General features: G+C 41.5%; 1 protein-coding gene across 1 annotated transcript; it reads left to right on the plus strand.

Annotated features, from left to right (window-relative positions):
* The first annotated feature begins 76 nt into the window (after positions 1-76).
* On the plus strand, positions 77-17,084 carry LOC128930622 (uncharacterized). Its single transcript, XM_078363042.1, has 20 exons — positions 77-220; positions 2,429-2,515; positions 6,765-6,867; positions 9,170-9,310; positions 9,557-9,697; positions 10,327-10,467; positions 11,478-11,537; positions 11,872-12,012; positions 12,247-12,387; positions 12,630-12,770; positions 13,016-13,075; positions 13,405-13,515; positions 13,789-13,929; positions 14,179-14,319; positions 14,570-14,707; positions 14,954-15,094; positions 15,342-15,482; positions 16,129-16,263; positions 16,518-16,658; positions 16,909-17,084. The coding sequence occupies exons 2-20, from the start codon at positions 2,429-2,431 to the stop codon at positions 17,082-17,084; spliced, it is 2,421 nt and encodes an 806-aa protein (XP_078219168.1). The 5' UTR covers positions 77-220.
* Positions 17,085-17,202: the final 118 nt, after the last annotated feature.

Genomic DNA, 17,202 nt, shown 5'->3' on the forward strand with positions numbered 1-17,202 from the left:
CGTGCACTGCGAGACCGCCGGCGCCAACCGGAAGAACCGGGAAGCGTGGCGTCCCCGCCCTTCGCTAACTCTAACCCTCTTTACGCGCAGCCTTCGGTATCGGCAGTACGGCGGACATAGGCAGAGGAACGCGGAACCTCACACAGCGGAATCAAAGGGTGAATTTGGAGCTGACGGGCAAAAACATCTTATAATATGTTTGTCTGGCTTTGATATCAGGGTAATATTGGCCTCATAGAATGAAGTAGTGTTCCTTCCTCTTTTATTCTTTTGAAATCCTTTGCTAAGTATTGGTATTACTTCTTCCTTAAATGTTTGATAGAATTTACATGCGAAACCACCTCGGCTTGCCTTCCATTTGTGGGGAGATTTAAAATTACTAATTAAATACCTTTCCATGCTATAGTCCTATTGCAAATTTCTATTTCTTTTGAGTCAGTAATTTGTTCTCTAGAAATTTCTCTGTTTCACCTGCGTTGTTTAATTTGTTGGCATAAAGGTGTTCATAATGTATGTCTTTAAATTTCTCACTTTCTTTGTGTGTGTGTGCATGTGAGACGGTGTCTCACTCTTTTGCTGAAGATGGAGGGTGGTGGCGCGATCTGGGCTCATAACTACTTCTGCCTTTCTGGTTCAAGCACTTCTTCTGTCTCGGTCTCCTGGGTAGCTGGGGTTACAGGTGGCATCATATCGCCCGGCTAATTTTTTGTGTTTTAGTAGAGTCAGGGTTTCACCATGTTGTCCAGGCTGGTCTCAAACTCCTGACCTCAGGTGATCCGCTGGTCTCGGCTCCCCAAAGTGCTGGGATTACGGGAGTGAGCCACCGCGCCTGGCCCCTTTTAATTTCTGTAAGGTCAGTATTCATAACACCCTTTTCATTCTTGATTTTGGTAATCTGTGTAGTCCTTTCTTTTATTCTTGGTCAGTCAAGCTAAAAGATAAGTTAGGTTTTTTTTCTCAACTATTCTGTGAACCAATTTTTTATTTCATTGATTTTTATTTCACTGATTTTCTTTAATTTTCATCATTCCCCTCTTTCTGCTTGCTAGTATGAAATACATCAGTTTAAAACTTCAGGAATAACAAATGTTTTTTTCATAAAGGAGGATTTGAAACCTTAAACATATAGAAATGCTTATGATATTGCCAAGTAGTAGTCATTTTCGACCAGTTAACCAGAAGGAAATTTGGTATGCTGAAACCAGACAAGTTTTTTGTACCAGGTTTTATTAATTTTGAAAATATAAATCTAGTTTGTAAGAAGGTGTTTATTGCATGAGTAGTTTGTTTTTTTTAATATTTAGACTTCTCATTTTCACTGAATCCCACAAATTTATTTTTTTTAAGCTTCAAAGTATGTATCAACCAGCACATTCACTATCTTCTTTGTGCTTTATCTCTGATAATCCTTATAAGAGCACCATGAGTTAGGTACTGTTTTATGCCCATTTTACGGAAATAGAATCTTAGGGTGCACATTTAAGTAGCTCTTTCAGGTTTAACCAGTTGGAAAAGTGACAAAATCTAGGTATGTCAGATTCCAGAGATTGCACACACAAATACTATATCACACTGCTTACTGCTGTGAGTTTGGTAGAGAATTCCTTGTTTATATGGAAATCACAAAACTGATAATATCCAGGATAATTGGCAGCAGTTTATAAACCCTCTTTACCGCTAATTTGGTGATTTTGTGTGCGGTCACCTGTCCACTAATCTAATCGGATCTTAGGCTCGTCACACTTCTGAATTTGCACACCAACTTTGTGTGTAAGGGTACTTCTCCAGGGGAAAATATCTGTAGATTTCATCAAATTTTCCAAAGAGGGTTAGGCCCGCTACTCAGCGTTCCCTGGAAGGTAAGAGAATGCCATGTAGCCTACACCCTTCTCCACCTGAAGAACTTCATACAGTTGGCTATGACTTTACAAATGATGGGCAGGTAGGACAACTAGGAAAGTGTATGTGCTCATTAATACATACTTCTCCTTTAAGCCTGAAAAGATGAACTTGTGGAATTACAAAAATTGGCATTCTAAATATTTAAGTATTACTATTTAGAATTATAGATCTTTTAGTCGGGATGGTGGCATAAGGAAAGTCAGTCTGCTCTCAAACTAAGCTGGAGGCATAAGGGATTTGTTTAACCTAGTGGTGTGAACCTACAGGAAGTCGTGATGGTAGCGTGAGTCATCACTTAGATAAAGTTAGATTTATAGATCACAGAACATGATATAGATTCTAGATATGAGATTCTAAACTCTGTTTGCTACCAAGGCACCCATTGCTAAAACAGTCTGTGATCATGTGCTCTCAGGAGGATCATATATTTCAGCTGTATAGTGCCAATTTATGTGCCAGTTATGTTCCAGGTATAAATGAAAGTGTTCTAGTAACACACAGAGATAATTATCAGACATATCTGCAGATGCCGGTTTCTCCACTTCAAACGAGTCAGCCAACTCCACCTGGAAAACGTCACACTGTTGGCTCTGTGCTTACAAATGATGGCCAGGTAAGATAACTTTCTATTTCTGCCCTAATTGTGACATTCTTAGTATAAGTATTTTCTCAGTGGAAAGATGAATATAAACTATATGTGTTAATTCTCTTGATTTAAAAGCTAAGAATATGACACAGGAATTCTCATGTGAACATAAAATGGGAACTTTTTGGTCCAAGAGTAGATTCATTGGACTAGGAGCTGATGTTTTTAATTATCACATTTAATGCTCATAATTGTTCTGCAGATGTGTATTACTATCTCGCCTTTAATGAGAAATGAAGGCTGACAGCGGTCAAATGGCTTGCCCTACATGACACATGGTAGGACATAGAGCCAGGGTTCGAATGCATAGTCTGTATTCTTTCCCACTCCTCAATTAATTAGACTCTTCCCTAATTTTCCGTGCCTTTATTTTCGCTTTCTTAAGGAAAGAGATAAGAATCACACCTCACTCATAGGGATTGGCCAAGGATTGAGTTAATACATGCAAAGCATTTAGAAAAGTACCTGGAGGGTAGTAAATGTTCAGTAAAAATGTCTTCACACATTCTCAGCTCCTCTTTTATAGGATGTGAGAATGCTTTGGAAAATTTTAAAATCAAAATTATATATTATATACGTTCTATATATTACATGGTATATATATATAATATGTATTTCTTGAAATATATGCTGATACTCTTTCCTATTTAATGCGGGAGCATATTCGTTATTACTTCACCTATTATTTTAAGTTCTGGGGTACATGTGCAGTATACGGAGGTTTCTTACATAGGTAAATGTGTGGCACGGTGGTTTGCTGCACCTGTCAATCAATCACCTTGGTATTAAGCCCAGCATCCATTAGCTATTCTTCCTGATGTACTCTCTCCCCCCAGCCCTCCCCCAGAAAGACCCAGCATGTGTTGCCCTACCTGATGTGTCTGTGTGTTCTCATCATTCAGCTCCCACTTAAAAGTGAGAACACGCACTGTTTGGTTTTCTTTCTCTGCATTAGTTTGTTGAGGATAATGGCTTCCAGCTCCGTCAATGTTTCCGCAAAGGACATGATCTCATTCCTTTTTATGGCTGCATAGTGTTCCCTGGTATATGTGTACTACATTTTCTTGATCCAGTCTATCATTGATTGCCATTTGGGTTGATTCCACGTCTTTGCTATTGTAAATAGTGCTGCAATGAATATACGTGTGCATATATCTTTATAATGGAATGATTTCTATTTCCTTGGGTGTATACCCAGTATAACTTGATTGGTGAATCAAGTTATATTTCTGCCTCTAGATCTTTTGGGAATCACCACACTGTCTTCCACATGGTTGAAGTAATTTACATTCCCACCAACAGTGTAAAAGTGTTCCTTTTTCTCCGCAACCTTGCCAGCATCTGTAGTTTTTGACGTTTTAATAATCGCCATTCTGACTACTGTGCGATGGTATCTTATTATGGCTTTGATTTGCATTTCTCTAATGATCAGTGATGTTGAGCTTTTCTTCATATGTTTGTTGGCCGCATGAATATCTTCTTTTGAGAAGTGTCTGTTCACGTCCTTTGCCTACTTTTTAATGGGGTTGTTTAGTTTTCTTTTGTAAATGTGTTTAAGTTTCTTGTAGACTCTGGATATTAGACCTTTGTCAGATAGACAGATTGCAGAAGTTTTCTCCCATTCTGTAGGTTGTCTGTTCACTCTGATCATTGTTCATTTTGCTCTGCAGAAGGCTTTTAGTTTCATTAGATCCCATTTGTCAGATTTTTATTTTGTTGCCATGGCTTTTGGCATTTTTGTCATGAAATCTTTGGCCGAACTTATGTCCTGAATAATATTGCCTTGATTTTCTTATAGGGTTTTTATAGTTTTGGATGTTACATTTAAGTATTTAATCCATCTTCCGTTAATTTTTGTATAAGTTGTAAGGAAGGGGCCCAGTTTCAATTTTTGTATATGGCTAGCCAATTCTCCCAGTATCATTAATTAAATAGGGAATCCTGTCTCCATTGCTTATTTTTGTCAGGTTTGTCAAGATCAGATGTTTATCATTGTGTGATCTTACTTCCAAGTTCTCTAATCTGCTCCATTGGTCCATGTATCTGTTTCTCTACCAGTATCATGTCGTCTTGGTTACAGTTGCCCCACGGTATAGTTTGAAGTTAGGTAGCATGATGCCTCCAGCTTTCTCCCTTTTGCTTAGGATTGTCTTGGCGATTGTGGCTTTTTTGGGGGGATCCATATGAAATTTAAAAGAGTTTCTTCTACTTCTGTGAAGAATGTCCATGATAGTTTAATGGGAATAGCACTGAATCTCTCAATTACTTTGGGCAGTATGGCCATTTTCATGATATTCATTCTTCCTATTCGTGAGTATGGAGTGTTTTTCCATTTGTTTGTGTCCTCTTGGATTTCTTTGAGCAGTGGTTTGAAGTTCTCTCTGAGGAAGTCCTTCACTTCCCTTGTTAGCTGTATTCATAAGTATTTTATTCTTTTTGTAGCAATTGTGAATGGGAGTTCATTCATGATTTGGCTCTCTGCTTGCCTGTTTTTGGTATATAGGGATGCTAGCAATTTTTGCGCATGGATTTTATATCATGAGAGTTTGCTGAAGTTGCTTATCATCTTCAGAAACTTTTGGACTGAGATGATAGTATTTTCTATATATGGGGCCATGTCATCTGCAAAGAAAGATAACTTCATGTCCTCTTTCCCTATTTGAATACCCTTTCTTTCTTTGTCTTGCCTGATTGCCCTGGCCAGAACGTCTGATACTATGTTGGACAGGACTGGTGAGGGAGGGCATCCTTGTCTTGTGCAAGTTTCAAGAGGAATGCTTCCAGCTTTTTCCCATTCGATATGATATTGGCTGTAAGTTTGTCATATATGGGTCTTACTGTTTGGAGATGTGTGCATTCAATACCTGGTTTCTTGGGAGCTATTTTTTTTTTTGAGACGGAGTTTCACTCTTGGTACCCAGGTTGGAGTGCAATGGCGCAATCTCGGCTCACCGCAACCTCCGCCTCCTGGGTTCAGGCAATTCTCCTGCCTCAGCCTCCCGAGTAGCTGGGATTACAGGCACGCGCCACCATGCCCAGCTAATTTTTTGTATTTTTAGTAGAGACGGGGTTTCACCATGTTGAGCAGGATGGTCTCGATCTCTTAACCTCGTGATCCACCCGCCTCGGCCTCACAAAGTGCTGGGATTACAGGCTTGAGCCACCGCGCCCGGCCCGAGAGCTTTTAATATAATGGGATGTTGAATTTTATCAAAGGCCTTTTCTGCATCCATTGAGATAATCATGTGGTTTTTGCCTTTAGTTCTATTTATGTGATGAATTACATTTATTGATTTACCTATTCTGAACTGACCTTGAGTCCTGGCAATGAAGCCAACTTGTTCATGGTAGATAAGTTTTTTGATGTGCTGCTCGATTCAGTTGGCCAGTATTTTATTAAGGATATTTGCGTCATTGCTCATCAGGAACACCAGCCTGAAGTGTTTGTTGTTGCTGTATCGCTGCCAGATTTTGGTATCCGGATGATGCTGGTCTCCTAAAATGTAGTAGGAGTCCCTCCTTTTCAATTTTTTTATATAGTTTCAGTAGAAATAGTGCCAAATAGTACTTTTTAAGTAGGCAGGACCATATTCTCGGGTTATCTTTTGATGGCAGGACCTTTTAGTTAACCTAGTATATCCTTCAATTTCATGTTTTATTTACCACCAATATTTCAAAGCACCTCCTGCCCCTACCTGGCTCCAAAATGAACATATTTGAGTCTCCATAAGGTTGGAGGTGGGAAAATTTACCTTTTCAATCGATGCTACCTTTCACTGTCTACATATATTATCTAATATAGTATTAATCAGCATTTGTTAATAAGTAACTTTCAACAACTAAAAAATAAAAACGGTATTTGCTTTTTTTTGTCCCCTAACAAGGGCTGAGAGACAATTATGTGTACTACATTAGAGAGATAAGCATGTTTCTTGTCTTGGTTGATGAAAGCCACTCATTCCCCAAGCACTCTGATTAATCATGACCGTACCATGTTTGACTTTGCATAACACCTTGTATTTTGCCTTCGCTTGTTTCACTGAAACTACATTAGAGTTGGCTTGCCTTTTCTGCGAGCATCGTGTGTGATGATGAATCTTTGACCTTTGGCTAAAACTTAATGATATAAATGCATGGCTGTGTATGCATATGAAGACTGTGACTTTGCAATGGTTGTATTTGTCTTTAATGGAATATGTTCACTGATGTTTTTCAGCAAATGAGGAGGGACAAAGTAAATCAGGCTGCAAGAAGGCATCGAAGGAAAAGGAGACGTTCCAGAAAATCCAAGAGACGCTATTATTCTACGACAAGGCAGGGTACGTCCCGGTGGTTACACCAACAGGAAGCTGAGGGGGAATCCAATCTTTGGGCTTCAATCGTGTCAAAGGACATTTGTGGCCTTGTCCTTGAAGGATGAACAGATATGAGCACATTTGGAAGTGGAAGTGCAAGGTTCTAATTAGGTGCAACAATTTGCAGTTGCTGCAATCGTGAGATGAATAAAGCAGGTTCCTGAGGCAGAAGGAGGTGGTGGGCACAACAAGAGGACAGGTCTGCTCACTTTCCGCCTGACCACACACTCCTCTCTAACCCAGTGCAGTATGGCTTCTTCTTAGTCTACTCCAATGAAAATAGTGCCATCAAGGTCGCCATGTTTGCTGCACTTTGACATCAATTCCTCAGCAGCATGTGACACAGTTGTTTACGCCCTCCTGCACGGAAAACTTCTTGGGTCCCCAGACACCTGGATTTCTTACTCTGTTACTAAGGGCTCGTTTTCCTTCTCCTTTTTTGTTTTTCTCCTCTTGCTTCCTACCTCTAAATATTTCAGGGCACCAAAACTTGATCCTAGCCTCTCTTCTCTTCAATATCCTATCTCCATATGTGATGTCATGCTGTCTTAGAATTTTAAATGATTCACACTACAAGAACTGTCACCATTAAACTTCTAGGCTACGACTTGCTCCTGAAATCCAAACTCATAAACAACTACACGTGTAGTATCTCTATAGGGTGTCTAATAGGCATCTACATTTCAACCAGCTCTGCAAGTTCAAATTTCTGACCTCCCTCTCTCCAAAAATACTTTACTCACAGCCTTCACTGTTTCAGTTAAAGACACTGTCCATTAGGTGAAACATCCACAAAGGTGTAACAAGCAGCTGTTCACAGGTATGGGGGTTTCAGAAGTCCTGGTTTTAGAGTTTTCAGCTGTCCACGGTACAAATAATCCCACCATGGCCTAGTTCAAGCTGTCGACATAAGGTCACTGAACCAGAATCAGGAAGAGTTGGCAGCATTCCGCTCCCATAGTCGGTTGCCTAACCCCTCCTGCACATCCCTGGTATACTTTTACTTAGTAGGGCACCCCAAAATACTTAAAGTCACTTATGATTTCTCTTATGATTCTTTTATTATTCTCTCATTTCCAATCTCTTATCAAGTTCAGCAGTCAATGCCCAGTATAAACTCTGCATCCCACCATTTCCCGCTATCACTCCAGTGCACACTGCCGTGATCGCTGACCAAGGTAGTACAACATCTTCTTAAATCTCTTTCTAATCTTCCCTCATCTGTAGCATACTCTCTAACCCTGTGGCTAGAAAATTAGGTCAGCATGCCATTTCCCTCCTAAAATCCCATCCTCAACTGTCCCTCTCCTAACAAGGGACCCATCCATTTTCTCCTGGCTCTCTTTGCCTCTGTCTAACACCCTGTAGTGCCCAGTCCATTCCCACTCCAGCCCCTACCCTTGGCCTCACCGCAGTCTGGAACTCTCCCTCTGCCTCTGCACAGAAGGCTCTGCTTTTTCCTCCAAGCCCTGTCCAATGGCACTTCTTCAGATTGCTCTGCCCAAGGAGCCAGAGCCCCTGAGGCTCCCTCTGCTGCTGTCTCCCTCAGGCATGTGGACTACTTCCCCGACACCAGCCCAATGCTACTTGTTTCATTTGCTCATTGTGTATGTCCTGTCCGACTGCCCCATGGGGATATGAGTCCCACAAAGGCAGGGACCGTTGCTCTCCGTCCTCTTTACTGCTGATCCCCAGCTCCTGGCATGCCGCCTGCCACAGACAATGAATAAATGAAAGAGGTGACAGACCTGGAGTAAAAAGAATGTTACTTTTCCAGACAAAAGGGGAGGATCTGTAGAATCACGTAAAAACTAGGGATGTGTGACAATGGAGTGGAGATAAGAGTGTTCAACTCCAATAGCCACCTCTATTTTCTCAGATTATATGATGTAGAAAGGAGGCAAGTCAACAAGGCCTCACTTAGTCTGGCTTTCCTGCTGCGCACAGCATGGCATGTATAGGTGAACTATAAAAGCGATATCAAATGAGAATTGCAAAGGGCAGCAAGATGATGCAAAATGATGAGTGCAAGAAATCTGTGAATGTTTATTCTACTGTCGTACTTACTACATACCATCGTTATGCCAAGAGATACATACGTAGTTTTATTGTGTAATCTGACCTGATATGTGTTTCAATGTGGTAAGTCCTTCTGTTTCGTGAAATGAATAATTCCATAGAAACTGATTGATACATAGCTGTCTCACCGGGATGATGGGACAAAACACACCTATCTTGCAACTGAGCCTCTTCATTTGGTTTCCAGATGCTAGCATCACTCACAATGTCTGTGAAGAAAAGGTTAAAAATGGCCAACCAACACCCGATAATGTCTTTCCAACTGTTCCATCAGCGCTTATTAATATTACAGCAGCTGGTATTTCATCCCTGGGTTTCGGTGATCAGTGTAAGTTTGTTCACTTGTTGTACTGTCCTATTTGGTTTCCGTATACATTCATGGCGTCATGAGGGAAGATGGTAATTTGGTTGTATTATCTTTTCTGGCCTCAATTTTAGGGTTCTGAAATTGCTAACTGGTATGTCCTCCTCCTTTATGAGATAATTTCCTAGATACTGAGCATCCGAGGGGTATGCCTGTGCAGTTGACGTAATGCACATAACACACAGCTCAACCACTTCATTTGGTTTCCAGATGCTGCGGTGACTCACAACATCCATGAAGAGAAGATGAATAACGGCCAACCAGCACCTCATACCGTCTTTTCAACTGCTCCACCAGGTCTTGGTAATTTGGCAGCCCCTAGAATTTCATCCACGAGGACCAGAGATCTGTGTATCTCTGCTTCTTTATTGTACGATCCTACCTGATTTCCATAAGCAGGCATATTTTCATGAACGGTAGAAGGTGGTTTTGTTTCATATTCTTTCCTAGCCTCCATTTGGGGGATATCACATGGCCACCTGGCATATTCTCTCCTGATTTTTTAGATAATTTTCTAGAAACTGAGCATCAGAGGGATATTCCTGTGGGGTTGACATAATGCACTTACTTCAGAGCTCAACCTCTTCACTTGGTTTCCACATACTACCGTCAATCACAATATCCGTGAAGAAAGGATGGAAAATGGTCAACTGCAACCAGATAGTGTCTTGTCAAATGCTCGGTCACAGCAGATTTATATGACAGGAGCTGGTATTCTAGTGATGAGTACCAGAGATGTGTGTATGTTTGTTTATTAGATGTAGTATCCTACTACGATTCCATATGCATGCGCAATATGATGAAGAGAAGAAGGTGGTTTTGGGGAATTATCTTTCCCGACCTCAATTTGATGGAACTCGAATCATATGATGTCTGCTCCTGCTTTATCAGATAATTTCCTAGAAAGATCAGAGGGATATACCAGTGAGGTTGTCATAATGCACTTACCTCACAGCTCAACCTCTTTGTTTGGTTTTCAGATGCTACTGTCACTCAAAATGTCCATGAACAGAAGATGGAAAATGGCCAACCCCAAACTGATAAAGTCTTGTCAACTGTTCCACTATGCCTTGGTCATATGACTGCAGCTGGTATTCCATCCATGAGTATCAGGGATCTGTGTATGTCTTTTAATTAGTAGTACTGAATAGTTGGTTTCCCTAACATGCATATGTTCATGAATGGTAGAAGTCGGTTTTGTTGTATTTTCTTTCCTACTCTCAATTTGAGGGGTCTCAGATGGCCGCATATCATCCTTCCATCCGTCCTTCCTCCCTCAGTCCCTCCCTTCCTTCCTTCCTCCCTTTATCTCTCTTTTTTTCTTTCTCTCTCTCTCTCTTTTTTCTTTTTTCTTTCAAAACTGATTCTCACTTTCTCACCCAGGCTGGAGCGCAGTGATGCTATCTCGGTCGCTGCAATCTCCACCTCCCGGGTTCAAGTGATTCTCCTGCCTCAGCCTCCTGAGTAGCTGGGATAACAGGCATGCACCACCACGCCCAGCTAATATTTGTATTTTTAGTAGAGACAGGGTTTCACCGTGTCGGCCAGGATGGTCTTGGTCTCTGACCTCGAGATCCACCCGCCTCAGCCTTCCAAAGTGCTGGGATTACAGACGTGAGCCACCGTGCCCAGCCATATCCTACCCTGTTTCTTAGATAATTTCGTAGAAACTGAGCATCAGAGGGATACACCTGTGGGACTGACATAATGCATTTACATCACAGCTCAACCTTTTCCTTTGGTTTCCAGATTCAACTGTTACTCAGAATGTCTATGAAGAGAAGATAAAAAAGGAACAAATGGCACCTGATAGATCCCTGTCAACCGTTATAGAAGGGCTTATAAATTTCACAGGGGCTGGTATTCCACCCCTGAGTACTGGGGATCAGCATATGTTTGTTTACTAGTTATACTGTCCTACTGGGTTTCCGTATGCATGCAGTGACATGCAGGGAAGACAGTCGTTTTGTATTATTATTGTTTCTGGTCTGAATTTCTGGCGTCTCATTTTCCACCTGATATGTCCTGCTTTATGGGTTAATTTCATAGAAACTGACCACCAGAGGGATATACCTGTGGGGTTGACATAATGCACTTTCCTCAGAGCTTGAACTCTTCATTTGGTTTCCAGATGCTACCGTCACTCACAATATCAATGAAGAGAGAAGGAAAAATGGCCAGCCCCAACCTGGTAACGTATTGTCAACTGATTCCACAGGGCTTTGTAATATGGTAGCAACTGCTATTCCGGCCATGAGTCCCAGAGATCGCTATATGTCCGCTTATAAGTTGTACTGTCCTACTTGCTTTTCATATGCATGCGTAGTGCCTTCTGAAGGGAAGCAGGTGGTTTTGTTGTATTATATTTTCTGAACTAAATCTGAGGGGCCCCAGATATATACACCACCTTATATATCCTCCTGCTTTATGAAATAATTTCATGGAAAGTGAGCATCAGAGGGATATACTTATGGTTTGGCCTAATGCACTTACCTCACAGCTCAACCTCTTCCTTTGATTTCCAGACGCTACCATCACTCACAGCGTCCATGAACAGAAGATGGAATATGTCCTACCAGCACCTGACAACGTGTTGTTGACACTTCAGCCAGGACTTATTAATATGGCAGGCGCTGGTATTTCATCCATGAGTACCAGGGATTTGGGTAAGTTTGTTTGTTAGTGTTACTGTCCTACTTGGTTTCCATATGCATGTATAGTGTCAAAACAGGTAGGAGGTGGTTGTGTTATACTATGTTTCCAGGCCTCCATTTCAGGGGTCTCAGATGGCAACCTGGTATATCCTCTGGTTTATGAGATAATTTCCTAGAAACTGAGCACAGATATACCTGTGGAGTTACCATAATACACTTACTCACAGCTCTTCATTTGGTTTCCAGATGCTACCGAAATTTATAATGTCCTTAAGGAGAAGATGGAAAAGGGCGAACCCCAACATGGCAACATCTCATCAACTGCTCCAATAGGACTTACTAATGTGGCAGGAGCTGCTATTCCAGCCACGAGTACTGATGGTCTGTGTATGTTCACTTTTTAGTTGGATTTTCCTACTTTGTTTCCATATGCATGTATATTGTCAGGAAGCGGAGATGGAGATCTTGTTGTATTATCTTTCTTGATATCAGTTTGAGGGGTCCCAGATGCCACTCTTGTCATCTTGATTTGTGCAAAAATTTCTCAGGAGCTGAACATCAGAGGGATATACCTGTGGGGGCGGCATAATGCACCTACTCCTATCTTGACCTCTTCATTTGTTTTCCAGATGCCACCGTCAGTCACAATGTCCATGAACAGAGGATGGAAAATGACCAACCACAACAGGATAACGTCTGGCCAAATATTCTAGCATGGTTTAATAATATGGCAGGAGCTGGTATTCCAGCAATGAGCACCAGGGATCTGTGTATGTTCATTTTTTACTTGTACTGTCCTCCTTGGTTTCCATATGCAGGCATAGTGCCATGAAGGGAAGAAGGTTGTTTTGTGAATTGTCTTCCTTGGCCTCAATTTGAGGAGCCGCAGATCATCATTTGATGTGTTCTTTTGCTTTATGGGATAATTTCCTAGAAACTGATCATCAGTGGGATATACCGGTGGCATTGACGTAATTCACTTACTTCAAGCTCAAAATCTTCCTTTGGTTTCCAGATGGTACCATCTCTCACAATGTACATGAAGAGAAGATGGAAAATGGCCCATCCCAAACTGGTAATCTCATGTCACCTGTTCCACCACTGCTTGGTCTTATGGTCGCAGCTGCTCTTCCATGCATGAGTACCAGGGATCTGTGTATGTCTCTTAATTAGTTGTAGTGTCATCACTGGTTTCCATATGATTGCATATTTCATGAAAGGTAGAAGGTGGTTTTATAGCATATACTTTCTTGGGATCAATTGGAGGGTTCTCACAGGGCCACCTGGCATATCCTCCCCTGCTTTATTAGATAATTTCCTAGAAACTGAGCGTCAGAGAGATAGACCTATAGGGCTGATATAATGCACTTAGCTCACAGCTGAAACTCTTCATGTGGTTTGCAGGTTTTACCATTGCTCAAAATGTCTGTGAAGAAAAGATAAAAAGTGACAAATCAACACCTCATGAATTCTTGTCAACTATTACAGCAGGGCTTAGGAACTTCACAGAAGCAGGTATTCAACCCCTGAGTACCAGGGATCTCTGCATGTTCATTTACTAACTACGTTGTCCTACTTGGTTTCCATAAACATGCAGTATCATGCAGGAAAAAAGGTGCTTTGGTTGTATTATCTTTTCCGACCTAAATTTGAAGGGTCTCAGATCGCCACCTGATACAGCCTCTTGTGTGATGGAACAATTGCTTAAATCTCTTTGTCAGAAAAACATACATGTGGCAGTGAGATAAGCACTTACCTCACAGCTCAACCACTTCATTCGGTTTCCAGATGCTGCAGTCACTCACAATATCCCTGAAGCAAAGGTAAATAATGGCCAACTAGCACCTCACAACGTCTCGTCAGCTGCTCCAGCAGGTCTTGGTAATATGGCGGCAGCTGGAATTTCATCCACGAGGACCACAGGTCTGTGTATGTCTGCTTCTTAGTTGTACTGTCCTACTTGGTTTCCCTAAGGAGGCATAGTTTGATGAATGCTACAAGTTAATTTTGTTGTATGTACTTTCCTAGCCTCAATTTGAGGGGTATCAGATGTTTCACTTGGCATATTCACCCCTGGATTCTTTGATAATTTCCTAGAAAGTGAGGATCAGAGGGATATACCTCTGGGGTTGAATAATGTACTTACCTCACAGCTCAAACTCTTCATTTGGTTTTCAGGTGCTACTGTCACTCAAAATGTCCACAAAGAGAAGATGAGAAATACACAACCAACACCTAATAACGTCTTATCAACTGTTCTACCAGAACATCTTTATTTGGCAACAGCTGGTCTCCCAGCCATGAGCACCAGGGGTCAGTGTATGTTTGCTTATTAATTTATACTATCCTACTTCGTTTTCATAGGCATGCCTAGTGTCCTGAATGGGAGAAGGTGATTTTGTTGTGTTCTCATTCATGAGCTGCATTTGAATGTTCTCAGATCACCATCTAGCATATCCTCTTCAGCTTTATGAAATAGTTTTCTAGAAACTGAGTATCAGGAGGATATGCCTGTAGAGTTGACATAGTACACATAACTCAAAACTAAACCTCCTGATTTCATTTCCAGATTCTACCATCACTCACAATGTCCATGAGGAGATTAAAAATGCCCAAACGGCACCCAATAATGTCTTCTCAGGTATTCCACCAGCACGTGTTAATATGGCAGCAGCGGGTGTTTCTTCTATGAGTACCAGGAATCAGTGTAAGTTAGCTCACTTGGCGTACTGTCCTACTTGGTTTCTATATGCATGCGTAGTGCCATGAGGGAAGAATACAGTGTTGTTGTACTATCTTTACTGGCCTCAACTTTACGGTTCTCAGACTGCTACTTGGTATGTCTTTTTTCTTTATGAGATAATTTCCTCGATACCGAGCATCCGAGCGGTATGCCTGTGCGGTTGACATAATGCATGAAACACACAGCTCAACCACTTCATTTGGTTTCCAGATGCTGCAGTCACTCATGCAATCCTTGAAGAGAAGATAAATAACGGCCAATCAGCACCTGATAACCTCTTGTCAACTGCTCCACCAGGTCTTGCTAATATGGCAGCAGCTGGACTTTCATCTACGAGGACCGGAGATCTGTGTATGTCTGCTTCTTAGTTGTACTGTCCTACTTGGTTTCCCTAAGGAGGCATTGTTTGATGAATGCTACAAGTTAATTTTCTTGGATATAGTTTCCTAGCATCAATTTGAGGGGTATCACGGCTACGTGACATATCAACCCCTGGATTCTTTTATAATTTCCTAGAAAGTGAGGATCAGAGGGATATACCTCTGGGGTTGACACACTGCACTTCCGTCACAGCTCAGCCTCTGTATTTGGTTTTCAGATGCTACCATCATTCAAAATGTCTGCAAAGAGAAGATGGAAAATAACCAACCAACACTTAATAACGCCTTGTCAACTGTTCTCCAAGGACTTCCTTATTTGGCAACAGCTGGTCTCCCAGCCATGAGCACCAGGGATCAGTGTATGTTTGCTTATTCATTTGGACTATCCTACCTGGTTTTCATAGGCATGCCTAGTGTCCTGAATGGGAGAGGGTGATTTTGTTGTATTGTCTTTCGTGAGCTGCATTTGAGTGTTCTCAGATCGCCACCTGGCATATCCTCTCTGGCTTCCTGAAATAGTTTTCTAGAAAGTGAGCATCAGGAAAATATACCTGTGGGGTTAACATAATGCACATAACTCAAAACTGAACCCCTTTATTTAATTTCCAGATGGTATGATCTTTCACAATGTTTGTGAGAAGAAGATTAAAAATGCCCAAGCAGTACCCGATAAAAGCTTCCCAGCTAGCTTCCCAGCTAGTTCCCCAGCACTTATTAATATGGCAGCAACTGTTGTGTCATCCTTGAGCAACAGGGATCAGTGTACCTTTGAGCAATTGGTTTAGTATCCTACTAGGTTTCCATATGCGTGCATAGTGTCATGAGGGAAGAATGTAGTTTTGTTGTACTATCTTTCCTGGCCTGAATCTTAAGTTTCTCAGAGTGCTACTTGGTATGTCCCACTTCTTTATGAGATAATTTCCTGGATACTGAGCATCAGAGGGGTATGCTGTGGTTGACATAATGCACTTACCTCACAGCCCAGCCTTTTTTGTTGGTTTCCAGATGCTGCAGTCACTCACAATGTCCGTGAAGCGAAGATAAATAACAGCCAACTAGCACCTGACAACGTCTTGTCAGCTGCTCCACCAGGTCTTGGTAATATGGCAGCAGCTGGAATTTCATCCACGTGGAACACAGGTCTGTGTAGGTCTGCTGTTTGTCTTACCGTCCTACTTGATTTCCCTAAGGAGGCATAGATCCATGAATGCTACAAGTTAATTTTATTGTATACACTTTCCTAGCATCAATTTGAGGGGTATCAGATAGTCACAGGGCATATCCAACCCTGCTGTCTTTGATAATTTCCTAGAAACTGAGGATCAGACGGATATACCTCTGGGGTTGACATAATATACTTACCTTACAGCTCAACCTCTTCATTTGGTTTTCAGATGCTACCATCACTCAAAATGTCCGCAAAGAGAAGATGGAAAATAACCAACCAACACCTAATAACGTCTTGTCAACTGTTCTCCAAGGTCTTCCTTATTTGGCAACAGCTGGTCTCCCAGCCATGAGCACCAGGGATCAGTGTATGTTTGCTTATTCATTTGGACTATCCTACTTGGTTTTCATAGGGATGCCTAGTGTCCTGAACGGGAGAAGGTGATTTTGTTGTATTATATTCTGTGAGCTGCATTTGAATGTTCTCAGATAGCCATCTGGCATATCCTCTTCAGCTTTATGAAATCGTTTTCTACAAACTGAGTATCAGGGGGATATGACTGTAGAGTTGACCTAGTACACATAACTCAAAACCAAAACTCCTGATTTCATTTCCAGATTCTACCATCACTCACAATGTCCATGAGGAGAAGATTAAAAATGCACAAACACCACCCAATAATGTTTTCTCAGCTATTCCACCAGCACATATTAATATGGCAGCAGCGGGTGTTTCGTCCATGAGTACCAGGGATCATTGTAAGTTAGCTCACTTGGCGTACTGTCCTACTTGATTTCTATATGCATGTGCAGTGTCATGAGGGAAGAATACAGTGTTTTTGTACTATCTTTACTGGCCTCAACTTTACGGTTCTCAGACTGTTCCTTGGTATGTCCTTCTTTATGAGTTAA

This window comes from Callithrix jacchus, chromosome X (assembly GCF_049354715.1).
Source record: "Callithrix jacchus isolate 240 chromosome X, calJac240_pri, whole genome shotgun sequence".
Lineage (NCBI taxonomy): Eukaryota > Metazoa > Chordata > Mammalia > Primates > Cebidae > Callithrix > Callithrix jacchus.

Excerpts from the sequence above, each read along its gene's own strand:
- LOC128930622 (XM_078363042.1), top strand. The coding sequence starts at position 2,429 with ATGCCGGTTTCTCCACTTCAAACGAGTCAGCCAACTCCACCTGGAAAA. Across the intron at positions 9,698-10,326 it reads CACGAGGACCAGAGATCTGT|ATGCTACTGTCACTCAAAAT; the intron begins GTATCTCTGCTT and ends TTTGGTTTTCAG. Across the intron at positions 14,708-14,953 it reads TATGAGTACCAGGAATCAGT|ATGCTGCAGTCACTCATGCA; the intron begins GTAAGTTAGCTC and ends TTTGGTTTCCAG.